Below are 15,677 nucleotides of genomic sequence, written 5' to 3'. Positions count from 1 at the left end.
TGTGCCCATCATATGCAACCACTTGTGCCCATCATATGCAGCCACTCGTGCCCATCAAATGCAGCCACTCGTGCCTATCATATGCAGCCACTTGTGCCAATCAAATGCAGCCACTTGTGCCAATCAAATGCAGCCACTTGTGCTCATCATATGCAGCCACTTGTGCCCAGTATATGCAGCCACTTGTGCCCGCCATATGCAGCCACTTGTGCCAATCAAATGCAGCCATTTGTGCCCATCAAATGCAGCCACTTGTGCCTGTCAAATGCAGCCACTTGTGCCCAGTATATGCAGCCACTTGTGCCCATCAAACGTAGCCAGGAGTTTCCCTCGGCTCAGCTGTCACTTCACTAACCCCCGAGGCCGGTCCGGCGGCATTTACCGCTCGTGTGGCGGGGCTCCGCTCCTCTTCTGGAGTGACGGGCTCTCTTCCTCGGCGGCTCTCCTACGCAGCGGGAAGCGGCAGCTGTGGCTCCTGTGTCCGCTCGGCTCCTCAGGCTTCCTCCGCAGTGTCTCTTCTTCCGCCAAAGCATTAGGCATCCAATAGGATTGCCTAATGCTTTGGCCAATCAGGAGACAGGTCTCGCTGACCTGCATGCTGATTGGCAGGGAGGAATGTTAGTGTGAAAATAGCGAAAATGTATTCACTATGCCACCCAACAGGGTTGGATCGGGATACAGTGCTCTGCGTCCTGAGCCCACCCTATTTTGAAGCCTATTAGAGCCTCTGGCTCTAATCACGTGCTTCAAAATACACACTCCCCGCCTATCCCCACCATAGTATTTAATGTGTCTGGCATCCTAAAAGGGGCTGGGTACATGAATAGGGAGGGCGGTGGAGGTGTCGGGGGGGTGGCGCCCGTGTGCCCACAATGCACGGGCCGCCACTGTTAGGTACACCTTGCTGGTATCGGGTTGGATCCCCTTTTGCCTTCAGAACTGCTTTAATACTTCATGGCATAGATTCAACAAGGTGTTGGAAACATTCCTCAGAGATTTGGTCCACGTTGAAATGATAGCATGATGCACTTGCTGCAGATTTGTTGGCTGCACATCCATGATGCAAATCTTCTGTTCCACCACATCCCAAAGGTGCCCTATTGGGTTGAGATCTGGTGACTGTGGGGGCCATTGAAGTACAGTGAATTCATTGTCATGTTCAAGAAACCAGTTGGAGATGATTTGAGCTTTGTGACATGGTGCATTATCCTGCTGGCGGTAGCCATCAGAAGATGGGTACACTGTAGTTATAAAGGGATGGACATGGTCAGCAACAATACTCAGGTAGGCCGTGGCGTTTAAACAATGCTCAATTGGTACTAAGGGGCCCAGTGTGCCATGAAAATATCCCCCACACCATTACACCACAACCAGCATCCTGAACCGTTCATACAAGGCAGGATGGATCCACGTTTTCGTGTTGTTTACTCCAAATTCTGATCCTACCATGTGAATGTCGCTGCTGAAATCGAGGCACGTCTAACCAAGCAACGTCTGTGCAATTTGTAGCCTGTTCATAGCTGGCAGTGTCACCCGGTGTAGTCTTCTGCTGCTGTAGTCATCTGCTTCAAGATTTGATGTGTGGTGCATTCAGAGATGGTATTGTAACAAGTGGTTACTTGAGTTACTGTTGCCTTTCTATCATCTCGAACCTACCATCTCGAGTCTGCCCATTCTCCTCTGACATTAACAAGGCATTTTCATCCACACAACTGCCGCTCACTGGATATTTTCTCTTTTTCGGACCATTCTCTGTAAACCCTAGAGATGGTTGCACATGAAAATCCCAATAGCAGTTTTTGAAAATTCACAGACCATACTGTTGTAATATGTTGGCCAATTTATGTATAATATTGTATTGGAGTGCCATGCTGACCAGAAATTCAGTTGCATTGTCCAACTGAATTTTAACATAGCAAGGGAACAAGCTGAAGACTCTTTGATGTGTTAATCATATGCAAGTCTATTTGAACATTTCAAAGGGTGTTCAGGTGGTATACACATATCTAAAGAGGACTTGTTGATGTTGATATGCGGGAGTGCAAATTGGGGTGGTTTATGACTACAGCTGTTCACGGCTGGGGGTTGTTGTCTGTTTGAAAGACTAAAGTCCTGAATTGAAAGGCCAATCAAATTGCTCAGCCATTCAATGCCTGGTGAATATAACACGGCATTCAGTCTATAGGTTTGTAAGTGAGGCTTGTATGTGTATGAGTGGGGCTGGTCTGTGTATGGCTGGGGACACACAGGCCTAGGAATATGGGTCTCTGAATCATATTTCCTCTGTCGGATTTCTTTGTCATCTGTGGACTTTGGACTTTGTTCTGTGTTGGAAGTCAATAAAGTGCATCTCTCTGGAAGAATTGGGTTGCTGCGGAAGAGTACTTATTAATTATCATATCACCCAATATTCAATACTTATATTATATCACTACATTTGGTGCCGTGAAGTGACCAGAAGAGCATTTTCGGACTTAGTAACGGAAGTCGGTGGTGACAACAATCCTGTGAGGTGGACAGAAGTCTGATGAAGAACCAAGAGCTGTGCTGTGACTCTAATGTCTGGAATGTCTGGTTGTGACATAAGAGAGTCTGATCTACAAATTTAAACAAGTTGGGAACCCCAGAATTATTCTCTGGAGACCGGAAACAACAACAAAAAAAAAAGGACTGTGTCGTGTACCAGAAGACCTGAAGTGGAAGCCAAAGGAGTAACTAATGCGGTGAGTAAAATATTTTCTTTTTTTTAATTATTAGTAATATAGTCAAAATGCTTACTCAGTGTGAAGCTAGTGTCAGTTCTGATAAAGTTAACAGATGGGTATTAAAATGTATTAAGCGCCATGGTGGTCCTTATGAAATTCCAGAAAAATGTAAGCAGACATGGACGATGATGAAGGAATTTTTAGAGAAAAATGTTTTTGATAGCAAAATTTCAGAAAGTAAAAGAAAAGGTTGTATTATACAGTGCTTGTTATCTTGCTGTCTAACAATGGAAAGTTCTTTGAATTATAAGGTTGAGGAAATTACCCAGTTACAGAAGGCAGTTGATAATAGCAACAATGTTTGTGAGAGGTTACAAAACCAATCAGACACCGAGACAGTAAATTTAAAATTGCATGCAGTTACCATTGGAGAAGCTTTACTTGAGAAATCTAAACGTTGTGATGAATTATCAGAGGAAAATGAGAGATTAAAATTAAGAATTATGGAATTAGAGAAGAGATCTCAGGAATGCAGATATGCATCAAATCTTGGATTCAGCAATCTGCAGCAAACAGAACCTCATATTAAATCTGATAATTCATTACCAGCTGCCCCCACTGTGACTACCACAGTTTATAACAATAATAATAATACAGGTGAAGTTCAGCTTGTAATGAAGCCATTGAAACCAAAATTATTAGACGCAATTCTTAAAGAAATAGGAATGGTTCCATACCATGATTTAAACAGATTTTTAAAATGGTTTTGTAACGTGCAGCAGGTCAGAGATATGTACAACCTCAACCCATCTGACTTAGAAAGAGTTTTGCAACATTCTATAGGATGGTCTTTGGATGAGAATTAAACAAATCTGTATTCAGCCTCTGAGGACAAGGGACATATTACTGGAATTATTATGTGTTTTGTATGGTGTACGTTCTGATGTTACTATTCATGGAAAGATCCAACAAATGCAAAATGAATCTCCCTATGAATTGTCACACAGGATAGCGACTATTATGGAATTATTGGTCGGTAATAATCTTGCATTTGAGCGTGGTGGCTTGATACATATGAGTATGTTTCTAGATGCGTTGCATGAAGATATCAAACAAAATATTTTATCAGTTACCCCAAATCCTCATGACTTAAAAGACATATTGTTGAGAGCAGACCATTTATGGAGAAAGTCAAATGAGCAGGCTGCCAAAATTGATTTAGCCACATTGTTTAGGACAAATACTGAACATAAAGATCAGAAGATAATATCCTATGATAATAGCCAGAGAGGAGACATCGGGTCAAACATAGGTGATATTAATATGAAAAACAGAGCTGACCAAAATAATAATAAGAAAAGGTCAAAGACTTGGATACCGTTTTCTCAATTAAAACAGAAATATGACCAGCTGAAAATTGAGTATGATAAGATGAGAGGGGAACGTGATAAATTATTAGAGCAGTTGAAGGGGGTACAGGGTGTCATGAATGTACAAGATGTACATTCTCCAGATCTGTTTTTGAATGCAGATGACACTTCTCTAGCAGTGGGGGTGAATTAGCTCCAAACTGTAAACGTGTAAATAGTGTTTTGTTTTAACTTCAAACAATGTTTAAGGACCTTGCTAATTAGTTTTGTTGGAGAGTTTTGTTTTTCAAGGACGTCTGAAGATGCTTGCATGTGAATAGCAGAAGTCTGAAATTGAATAGTGGTGGAGAATTATGGGAGAAATGCTGAATAGACAATATATCACTATACATGGAATTATAAAGCATTCATGGACTCTCTCGAAATTCATCAAGCAATGGACCTTTTTTTTTTTTTTCTTTTTTCTTCAACGCCCTAATTTTTAATTTTTCTTCCTTTTCCTGATATATTTTGCTTTTCATTTTTTTATTTTCTTTATGTTTTATTTCTTGAACTTTATCTTAAAACCAAAGAGAAGCATTTAAACCTAAAATAATTTTCATGACAACTGTACATATTACATAATGCGTATTGATCAATATATTTGACATCTAAGGTGAGATGCTGCACAATGGCTTGGCATAGCATAAATTTTAGTATGTTGGGTGGTTTTCCTAAATTTATAAGAGGGGTGAGTGAAATTCATCACTCTAGTCATGATTTGAAACTTTGTTGATTCAGTTGTTTATAATATGCTAAAGGCTATGACATATATGGATGAAAAAATTCTTTCTACCTTTCATGGTGAAGATACTAGCAAGAATTTCCACTGCCGCTTTGTCTGGATAGAAGATCTGATAAACACTGATGTCAAGTTGATTCTATCTGAACCATCGTGTGGGGGTATATGTATATGTTGGTATACCATTCAAGTGTAATTATGGACTGAATGATCCAAGTAACTGCTCTATTGGATGCAATGAGGGGTCGGCCTACAGCAAATTACAAAAGCAAATTGTGGCTGGCAATCAACAAATTCTGGTACTTGACAGGTACACAACCCGGTCATCTTTGTTCAAATTGTGGAAATGGAAAGAAGCAGATGTGAATTGTAAAATGCTTGCAAGATGGACTCATGAATGTCAAGTGCAAGAAAATAGTTTGAAGCACAGTTTTTACTGCCATATCCAAACCTTTTGACCTTGAAAGTGAGTGCTGGTACATTGATAGTTCTTCTTACTATAAAGATGAAAGTAGAGTGTTTGCGTAAAAGCATCTTTAAAAATGAAAAGCTTGAGCCTGGAGATGAGAGAATCCTGGACTTGTGGATTGGAGTTCCCAGAGCATACCAAGTTTACTTTCAGTGAGATGGTGAGAGATGTGATGAAGTCAGACCAAAGGATGGACTGTGACATCAGCTCGTCTTTGCGCAATATTCAAGATCTTGATGTGATATAATAAGGCCTAACAGCTATATGGGCCACTGATGTTTACCAAATCCTTTTCTAGTCATGGTCTAAAAGTTATATTATCTAATAACTGTTTCATGGGGATATTTTAGAGGCTGGCGAAGAGAGATGTAACCAGTTTCAACTTCATATTTTATATGAGCCATTGTAAAGCATCCAGTACCTTAAATCGTAATGATATTTTTTGTTGTTTGATTTATGGGTCAGTTCTAGTAGTTAGAACCGACCCAAGTGGGGGTATATGTTGTAATATGTTGGCCAATTTATGTATAATATTGTATTGGAGTGCCATGCTGACCAGAAATTCAGTTGCATTGTCCAACTGAATTTTAACATAGCAAGGGAACAAGCTGAAGACTCTTTGATGTGTTAATCATATGCAAGTCTATTTGAACATTTCAAAGGGTGTTCAGGTGGTATACACATATCTAAAGAGGACTTGTTGATGTTGATATGCGGGAGTGCAAATTGGGGTGGTTTATGACTACAGCTGTTCACGGCTGGGGGTTGTTGTCTGTTTGAAAGACTAAAGTCCTGAATTGAAAGGCCAATCAAATTGCTCAGCCATTCAATGCCTGGTGAATATAACACGGCATTCAGTCTATAGGTTTGTAAGTGAGGCTTGTATGTGTATGAGTGGGGCTTGTCTGTGTATGGCTGGGGACACACAGGCCTAGGAATATGGGTCTCTGAATCATATTTCCTCTGTCGGATTTCTTTGTCATCTGTGGACTTTGGACTTTGTTCTGTGTTGGAAGTCAATAAAGTGCATCTCTCTGGAAGAATTGGGTTGCTGCGGAAGAGTACTTATTAATTATCATATCACCCAATATTCAATACTTATATTATATCACTACACATACTGTCACCAATAACCATGCCACATTCAAAGTCACTTAAATCCCCTTTCTTCCCTATTCTGATGCTCGGTCTGAACTTCAGCAAGTCGTCTTCACCACCTCTAGCTGCCTAAATGCAGAGTTTCTGCCACGGGATTGTCTGATTAGAAATTTGCGTTACCATTTTATATATATATATATATATATATATATATAGCACCCCCTGGGTATACTGGGAGCAATAGGTTACCTCCAGATACAGGGAGCGGGCTTACATTCACCCCAGGGCTGAGTCCATTTAAAGCATTTGCAATGCTTTAATTAAAACTTGAGAAAGGTTACAGAAAAGAGGTTGAGGGGAGGTTTCAGATACCTTTTTAGCAGATCACTTACAGACTGCTTGAATCAAAGAACAAAATACAGCTTTCTTTCAGCAGATCTTGAATACCTGGGTAGGTCTCTCACACAGACCTAGCAACCAGTAAGATGTCTGGATAAGCCTCTCTCACAGACTTAGCAGCCAGTAGATGCCTGGATAAGTCTCTCTCACAAACTTAGCAGCCAGGAAAGTATTACCTTGATTGGATTGTAGAACAGCTTCACAGTACCAGAACCTTTAAACCAACCCAGCAGTACTGTGAGGGTAGTTAGATGTAGGTGCGTCCTCCAAACGAGTTACCAGGCCCTTCTGAGAGACCAGCCTTCATCCTGGCTCTCTCCAGCAAGGGTCCTCCCCTGGATCTCCTCAGCTTGGCTCTGCTTCTTCCATTCAGGCATTCTGCATTCATCTTGCCATTAATTTTGACCAAATTTCCTGTGCCTTTGTAGCTCACACATCCCCAAAACATCAGCAATCCACCTCCGTGTTTCACAGTAGGAATGGTGTACCTTTCTTCATAGGCCTTGTTGACTCCTCTCCAAATGTAGTATGGAGCAAAGGGAAGGGGATTATTGCGGTGCCAACAACAACTCAATACAATAGATATATAAAAAAAATTATATTTAAATCATTGGGATGAGGTGCCTTGTCTACTAGGACATACCAGCCACTGGCCCCCTTTTTTCCTCTCCAAATGTAGTGTTTATGGTTGTGGCCAAAAAGCTCAATTTTGGTCTCCTCACTCCAAATGACTTTGTGCCATGAGGTTTTGAGGCTTGTCTCTGTGCTGTTTGGCGTACTGTAAGAGGGATACTTTGTGGCATTTGCGTAGTAATTGCTTTCTTCTGGTGACTCTACCATGCAGCCCATCTTTCTTCAAGTGCCTCCTTATTGTGCATCTTGAAACAGCCAGACCACATGTTTTCAGAGAGTTCTGTATTTGTGGGTTTTTCTTTGCATCCCAAACAATTTTCCTGGCTGTTGTGGCTGAAATTTTAGTTAGTCTACCTTACCATGGTTTGGTTTCAACAGAACCCCTCATTTTCCACTTCTTGATTAGAGTTTGAACACTGCTGATTGGCATTCTAAATTCCTTGTATATCTTTTTATATCCCTTTCCTGTTTTATACAGTTCAACTACCCTTTCCTGCAGATCCTTTGACAATTCTTTTGCTTTCCCCATGATTCAGAATCCAGAAATGTCAGTGCAGCACTGGATGAAAGATGCAAGGGTCTGTCAGGAGTCCAAAAACTCATTGACCTTTTATTCACACACCCTAATTGACCTTTTATGCACACACCCTAACACCCAAGCAAACAGATCACAGATGAGGATGGTTACCTTTAATAGCCATTCAAACCCCTTTGTGTCAACTTGTGTGCATGTTATCAGGTCAAAATCACCAGGGTATGTCACCTTTTGATCAGGGTCATTTGGGTAGTTTCTGGATGGAGGATGGAAAAGGATATACAAAGATATCCAAAGCATTAAATATGTCAGTCAGTACTGTTCAATCACTTATTAAGAAGTGGAAAATTTCCAAGCCAAGGTCAGGTAGACCAAGAAAGATTTCACAACTGCCAAAAGAATTGTTTGGGATACAAAGAAAAACCCAAAGGTAACCTCTGGAGAAATACAGACTGCTCTAGAAAAGGACGGTGTGTTTTTTGATGAGCACAATATGGCGATATTACAAAAATGAGCTGCATGGTTGAATTGCCAAGAAGGAGCCTTTACTGCACCAATGCCACAAAAAAAGCATGGTTACAATATGCTCGAGAACACCTTGACATGCCTCACAGCTTTTGGCACACTGTAATCTTGGGTGACAAGACCAAAATAGTGCTTTATGATCGCAACCATAAGCGCTTTGTTTGCAGAGGGGTCAACAAGACCTAAAGTGACAAGATTACCATCCCTGCTGTGAAGCATGGTGGTGGCTCAGTAATGTTTTGGGGGTTTGTGAGCTCTAAAGGCAGGGGGAATCTCGTGAAAATTGATGACATTAGCATGCTTTCAGAAAATACTGGCAGACAATTTGCACTCGTCTGCATGAAAACTGGGCATGGGATGCTCTTGGACTTTCCAGCAAGACAATGACCCTAAGCACAACAAGTTGACCCTCCAGTGGTTGCAGCAGAAAAAAGATGAAGGTTCTGGAGTGGCCATCACAGTCTCCTGACCTTAATATCATTGAGCCATTCTGGGGAGATCTCAAACATGCGGTTCATGCAAAACCGCATGTGTGTATATATATATATATATATATATATATATATATATATATATATACACACACACATACAGTATGTGCATATATATATAAATTGTGACACATGGCTGGATGACATATATTTTGAGTACTTAGAAGTGATAAATGTACGAGTATGATATCCAAAGTTGTTTTGCAATTCACACAAAGATCTTGATTTGAGTCATGAAGTTATTATATAACTTCATGAAAAGAAGCTATTGAAACATACTCTGCCCCTCAAATAGCATCTGTTGCTGTGACAGCCTTTCCATGTTTACAAAAAGAAAAAAATACAATTATGTTCCAAATGAACTACGGAAGTGTTGTTACAAAAACAATAATATTGGATTTGCACTAAGCTTTCTATGATCTGAATACAGATGTTCTGGCATTGACTGGAAAGCTAAATGTACCAGAATGAGATGTTTAAAATAAACCATTTAATCCTCAAGAAGCCTATATAACCACATTTCAGAATTATTTACTGGATCTGTATCAAATATATTGCATGGAGGAACTAAATTGTTCTCTTGGCTTTATGAAGCAATTTGATGTTTGTGTCGTATTTAATTTTTGATAAATTGCATAATAGAAGTAGAACTAAATCAGTTGTGATCTAAAATTAATTTGAAAGCAAACTGAAGTTGTTGGAATGTCATGGAATGAGGTAATTGAACTCCATTCCAAGCGCTGACTTGAGGTGTTCTGTAAGTCTGCCAGTATCAGTATGTTAACATATTCAGAAGAGGTTTGAAGAATTGGGGCTTCCACTGAACGTGAGATTATACATATTACTCTGTCTTTATCCATTTTATCCATTGCGTTGAATTTTATTGTATCAAGTCACTGCAAGGTTGGAAAAGCATGGGATGATAGTGTTTCTGTGATCGTTGTCTCATTTATATAGAGATCTTATTATTTTTTATGTATGTACAGTGCCTTGAAAAAGTATTCATACCCCTGGAAATTTTCCACATTTTGTCATGTTACAACCAAAAACATAAATGTGTTTTATTGGGATTTTATGTGATACACCAACACAAAGTGGTACATAATTGTGAAGTGGAAGGAAAATGATAAATGGTTTTCAATTTTTTTTACAAATAAATATGTGAAAAGTGTGGTGTGCATTTGTATTCAGCCCCCTTTACTCTGATACCCCTAACTAAAATCTAGTGGAACCAATTGCCTTCAGAAGTCAATTAGTAAATAGAGTCCACCTGTGTGTAATTAAATCTCTGTATAAATACAGCTCTTCTGTGAAGTCCTCAGAGGTTTGTTAGGGAACCTTAGTGAACAAACAGCAACACACCAGACATGTCAGGGTTAAAGTTGTGGAGAAATTTAAAGAAGGGTTTGGTTATAAAAAAAATATCCCAAGCTTTGAACATTTCATGGAGCACTGTTCAATCCATCATCCGAAAATGGAAAGAGTTTTGCACAACTGCGAACTTACCACCTAAACTGACAGGCCGGTCAGGGAGAGCATTAATCAGAGAAGCAGCCAAGAGGTCCATGGTAACTTTGGAGGAGCTGCAGAGATCCACAGCTCAGGTGGGAGAATCTGTCCACAGGACAACTATTAGTCGTGCACTCCACAAATCTGGACTTTATGGAAGAGTGTCCATAAAGAAAGCTAATGTTGAAAGAAAGCCATAAGAAGTCCTGTTTGCAGTTTGCAAGAAGCCATGTGTGGGACACAGCAAACATGTGGAAGAAGGTGCTCTGGTCAGATGAGACCAAAATTGAACTTTTTGGCCTAAAAGGAAAACACTATGTATGGCGGTAAACAAACACTGCACATCACCATCCCCACTGTGAAACATGGTGGTGGCAGCATCATGTTGGGATGCTTTTCTTCAGCAGGGAAAGGGAAACTGGTCAGAGTTGATGAGAAGATGGATAGAACCAAATACAGGGCAAACTTAGAAGAAAACCTGTTAGAGTCTGCAAAAGACTTGAGACTGGGGGGAGGTGGACCTTCCAGCAAGACAGCGACCCTAAACATACAATCAGAGCTAAATTGGGATGTTTAGATCAAAGCATATTCATGTGTTAGAATGGCCCAGACAAAGTCCAGACCTAAATACAATTGAATATCTGTGGCAAGAGTTGAAAATTGCTGTTCACAGACACTCTTCATCCAATCTGACAGAGCTTGAGCTATTTTACAAAGAAGAATGGGCAAAAATTTCACTCTCTAGATATGCAAAGCTGGTAGAGACTTGACCAAAAAGACTTGCAGCTGTAATTTCAGTGAAAGGTGGTTCTACAAAGTATTGACTCAGGGGGGCTGAATACAAATGCACACCACACTTTTGACATATTTATTTGTAAAAAAATTTTAAAAACATTTATCATTTTTCTTCCACTTCACAATTATGTGCCACTTTGTGTTGGTCTATCACATAAAATCACAATAAAAGACATTACGTTTTTGGTTTAAAATGACAAAATGTGGAAAATTTCAAGAAGTATGAATACTTTTTTAAGGCACTGTATATGCTGTATATTCACTATATTGTCAAAGTATTGGGACGCCTGACTTTACATGCACATTAACTTTAATGGCGTGTTCAATAATGAGTTGGCCCACCCTTTGCAGCTATAAAAGCTTTAACTCTTCTACGAAGACTGTCCACAAGGTTTAGGAGTGTGTCTATGGGAATATTTTACCATTCTTCCAGAAGCGCATTTGTGAGGTCAGGCACTGATGTTGGATGAGGCTTGGCTCGCAGTCTCCACTCTAATTCACCCCAAAGGGTCAAATCAAGTTCCTCCACCCCAAACTCGCTCATCCATGTCTTTACAGACCTTGCTTTGTGCACTGGTCCATATCATTTGGTGGAGTGGGTATTATGATGTGGGGTTGCTTATCAGGGGTTGAACTTGGTCCCTTTGTTCCAGTGAAGGGAATTCTTAAGGCATGAGCATACTAAGACATTTTGGACAATTTCATTCCTCCCAACTTTGTGGGAACAGTTTGGAGATGGCCTTTCCTATTCCAACGTGACTGCACACCAGTGTACAAAGCAAGGTTTATAAAGACATGAATGAGCGGGTTTGAGGTGGAGGAACTTGACTGACTTGAGTCCTGACCTCAACCCGTTAGAACACCTTAGGGATGAATTAGAGCGGAGACTGCAAGCCAGGCCTCCTTATCCAACATCAGTGCCTGACCTCACAAATGCGCTTCTGGAAGAATGGTCAAACATTCCCATAGACACACTCCTAAACCTTGTGGACAGCCTTCCCAGAAGAGTTGAAGCTGTTATAGCTGCAAAGGGTGGGCCAACTCAATATTGAATCCTAGGATTGGGATGCCATTAAAGTTCATGTGCATGTGAAGGCAGGTGTTCCAATACTTTTGACAATATAGTGTATATATATATATATATATATATATATATATATATATATATATATATATATATAATGTTTTATAAGACCACATTCTCTACCAAAAAAACACCAAGAAAGAGGCCAATACCTCTGTCAAATTTTTAGTGCCTCCTGTGTACTAATTTTGTGATATTTCTCCTTACTTTGCGTCTATTTGATGGGTTTAAGGTAGAACAGGAAGTAAATGGAAAATTGCCCCACAAGGAAGACTTCTGCATACTTCCCGTCTAGATGAGAGGTATCAGACAAAACAGTAGAGTAGAGAATTTTTATTTACTCGGGACACTGATAACATTGCAAATCTTTCAGAAAAATCTCTTCTATGCAGCAAAATATGTAACCCGTTCCAAGGTACCTATGTGAAAGCGGATTTATAGTATAATGTTTAGTTCAAAATTGTGGGTAATTTGAAAATCTTCATAAAATCAGCCTGCTTCCTGAGACTAGTCTATGATAAAGTGGAAATAAGAAAAGCGGGGTCATATCTTCTTGCAGCTAACAATGGTTTACACTTCTGAAAACATGTAAAAAATATAACCTATAATGTATAGCTGGTACCTGAGGCCAACAATCCTCTGCAAATTTACAAAACCTGTGCAATTTTTTCCTGTAAATTAATTTCCTTTAGAAGTTTGTGGTAAAGACCAGGATCGTAAAAGAATAAAAATAGCACAAGCATATTGTTTTCACTATAGAGTCATTTTCTTTGTCAAATAATTTAGAGAAATAAAAAAGTTAATGTTATGTTTCAGATCACCACAGATCTACGGCAGCGCTGTACAGACAGTCACACTGGAACCTCAGCATCAGCTCCTATGGCTGCTGGGATTATAGCTCTTGCACTAGAAGCCAAGTAAGTATTGCAGATTCTGGCCTGACAGTGTATTAAACTATATAATAATGTAAAAATCTGTGTAATGCCCATTAGATTAGCCAATTATTGAGTAATAAAACAGCTGATACTATTCCAAAGAAAAGGGCTATTTTTCTTAATAATTCCTAAACATTCCATTAAAAAAATACAAGTCCACTGAATACTTTTTATTTCATTTACAGTGTAAATTCTAACACCAAAAATTTTAATTCTGTAGTATTACTGGCAACTCGAATCAGATTTGGCCTTATTATATTTTTGGGTATCCTGGTGGTGAAATCCCTACAGAAATTTACAGTTTTAGCCAACCGTCACAGCTTTTCTGCAGCCAAATTATATCAAACTCCCTAACTAAATTCTGTATATTGTAGAATACACAGTTAAATGAGGATTCCAGAACCATCACTATGGCCTTGTCAATAGAGCACAGGCAGTAAGAAGACAGTGAGTAATTCAGCCCACTAACCATGAAATGTTATATTGTCATTTTAAGCAGAAGCTACTGTCAACCACATTGTCATTTTGGAAGCTTTAGGTGGCCATGTGTGAATTCATTGGATGTGGCTGCTGAAACCACTGGTTGTTGCGATCTAGTTCTCCCCCACCCAGGGGCTGGATGAGTTAGTGCCACAATTTCCACAAAGCTCTCCATACAGGTTTTCTGCATTGCAGTGTAATTACTGTGTTGCCACATTATTATTACATAGGGAATAGACAGCCACCTTGCATTCAGAAAGTTGTTCTCTCAGATACCATGCATATTTTTGACAAAAACTGGAAACAGTGGGATATCTCTTTAGCTATATAGATTGTCTTTGAATTTTTGAAACATTGATATTTTCATGTTACCTTCGTACAGCCATTTGTATATCTCACTCTGTAAACTTCTCGCCTATGTTCCTTAAACTTAAGTGTATTGCATTATGACCTTTTTACATAATAAAATAGTTCTTTAAAAAAAAAAAAAAAGACAGCCACCTTGCAACAGGGCAGGGTTCACCTACTGCAACAGATGTTCAGTAGTTATATGTAATTCATAATTTATTCCACTGTTGACTTGCAAAACTTTCCCTGATGCTGCAATTCATGTCCATTTAAACCCAGCTTGATTGTTAAATGTCGATGACACAAAGTATTGCATCATAAGAGGAAAATACTTTCTTAAATTGAAAGGCAAACTTTGACTTTGGGTTTTAAAACTCTGCATTGTTTCATTAAAATTACACTTTTGTCATATCCTTACACTCAGATTATGTTGAATGTATTTTGTTATATGTAAGGTTGCACTGATTTTAAAAAAGTAATTTTGCAAAAAAATTACATTTTTTTCACATTCACAACTAAGTAATACTTATATATTAAAAAGAAATGATGTAGATCTGTTTCCAAATAAGCCCACAGTTTCCAACCCCCACCCCTATAGGGAAAATAGACCATGGTCCTGAAGTGGTTAAGCAAAGAGTGCATATTCACATTATAAATGAATCTTATAAATACGCATGTATGGTATTGCATTTATTTTTGGCATAAAAAACTGCCTGGCTTTCACTGTACCTCATAACAACAGTGTGAGGAAACTGTGTAATGTAATCCACAGCTTTAAGAAATTGCCTTTGTAAGGTATTTATTTTATGTGAATATTATTTTTCATGAAAAGATAATTTGTTTACAGTTTTATTATTGAAATAAACATTTCAGTGTAGTAAGAATAATTATTACTAGATTTCTCTTTCTTAGCCTGTGTGACTTCAATTTTCACTGCACATACAAGCTATGAGAACATTTTTGTGAACCCTTAGTAATTATATGGATATCTACATTAAGGTGATACTAATCATACAATGTTTAACCACCTGTCCTCCAGAATATTTATCGCCTTCATAACCAGGCCATTTTTTATATGATGCAGCACTAATTACTTTACCTAACAATTACGAGGTAATGCAATGTTGTACCCAAGTAAAATTTATATCATTTTTTCCCCACAAATAGAGCTTTCTTTTGGTGGTTTCTTATTTTTAGCGCTATAAAGAAAAAAAAACAGACCATTTTGAAAAAAAAAATATTTTTTACATTCTGTTATAAAACATATTCAATTAAAAAAAAATGTAAAAAAATCTAATTTCACCATAAATGTAGGCCAATATGTATTCTGCTACATATTTTGGGGAAATAAGCAGATATTGATTGGTTTGCACAAAAGTTATAGCATCTACAAACTATGGGATATATACTGGAATTTTTATTGTTATTCTTTTTTATAGTAGTAATGGTGGCCATTATTGACTTATAGCGAGACTGAAATATTGCGGCGGCCAATTGGACACTTTTGACACTGTGGGAAC

General features: G+C 38.8%; 1 protein-coding gene across 3 annotated transcripts in view; it reads left to right on the top strand.

Moving 5' to 3' along the window:
* PCSK5 (proprotein convertase subtilisin/kexin type 5) overlaps window positions 1-15,677 on the top strand; it is a 635,867-nt gene that overhangs the window by 277,829 nt on the left and 342,361 nt on the right. For all 3 annotated transcript variants that reach the window (XM_073634106.1, XM_073634125.1, XM_073634116.1), the window contains exon 9: window positions 13,211-13,311. In XM_073634106.1, coding sequence (XP_073490207.1) covers window positions 13,211-13,311 — 101 coding nt within the window. The remainder of the gene's footprint in view (window positions 1-13,210; window positions 13,312-15,677) is intronic.

Source organism: Aquarana catesbeiana, linkage group LG01 (genome assembly GCF_042186555.1).
Source record: "Aquarana catesbeiana isolate 2022-GZ linkage group LG01, ASM4218655v1, whole genome shotgun sequence".
NCBI classification, from domain to species: Eukaryota; Metazoa; Chordata; class Amphibia; order Anura; family Ranidae; genus Aquarana; species Aquarana catesbeiana.
The sequence above is the reverse complement of the archived record's forward strand: the minus strand, read 5'-3'. Positions and strand labels throughout refer to the sequence as shown.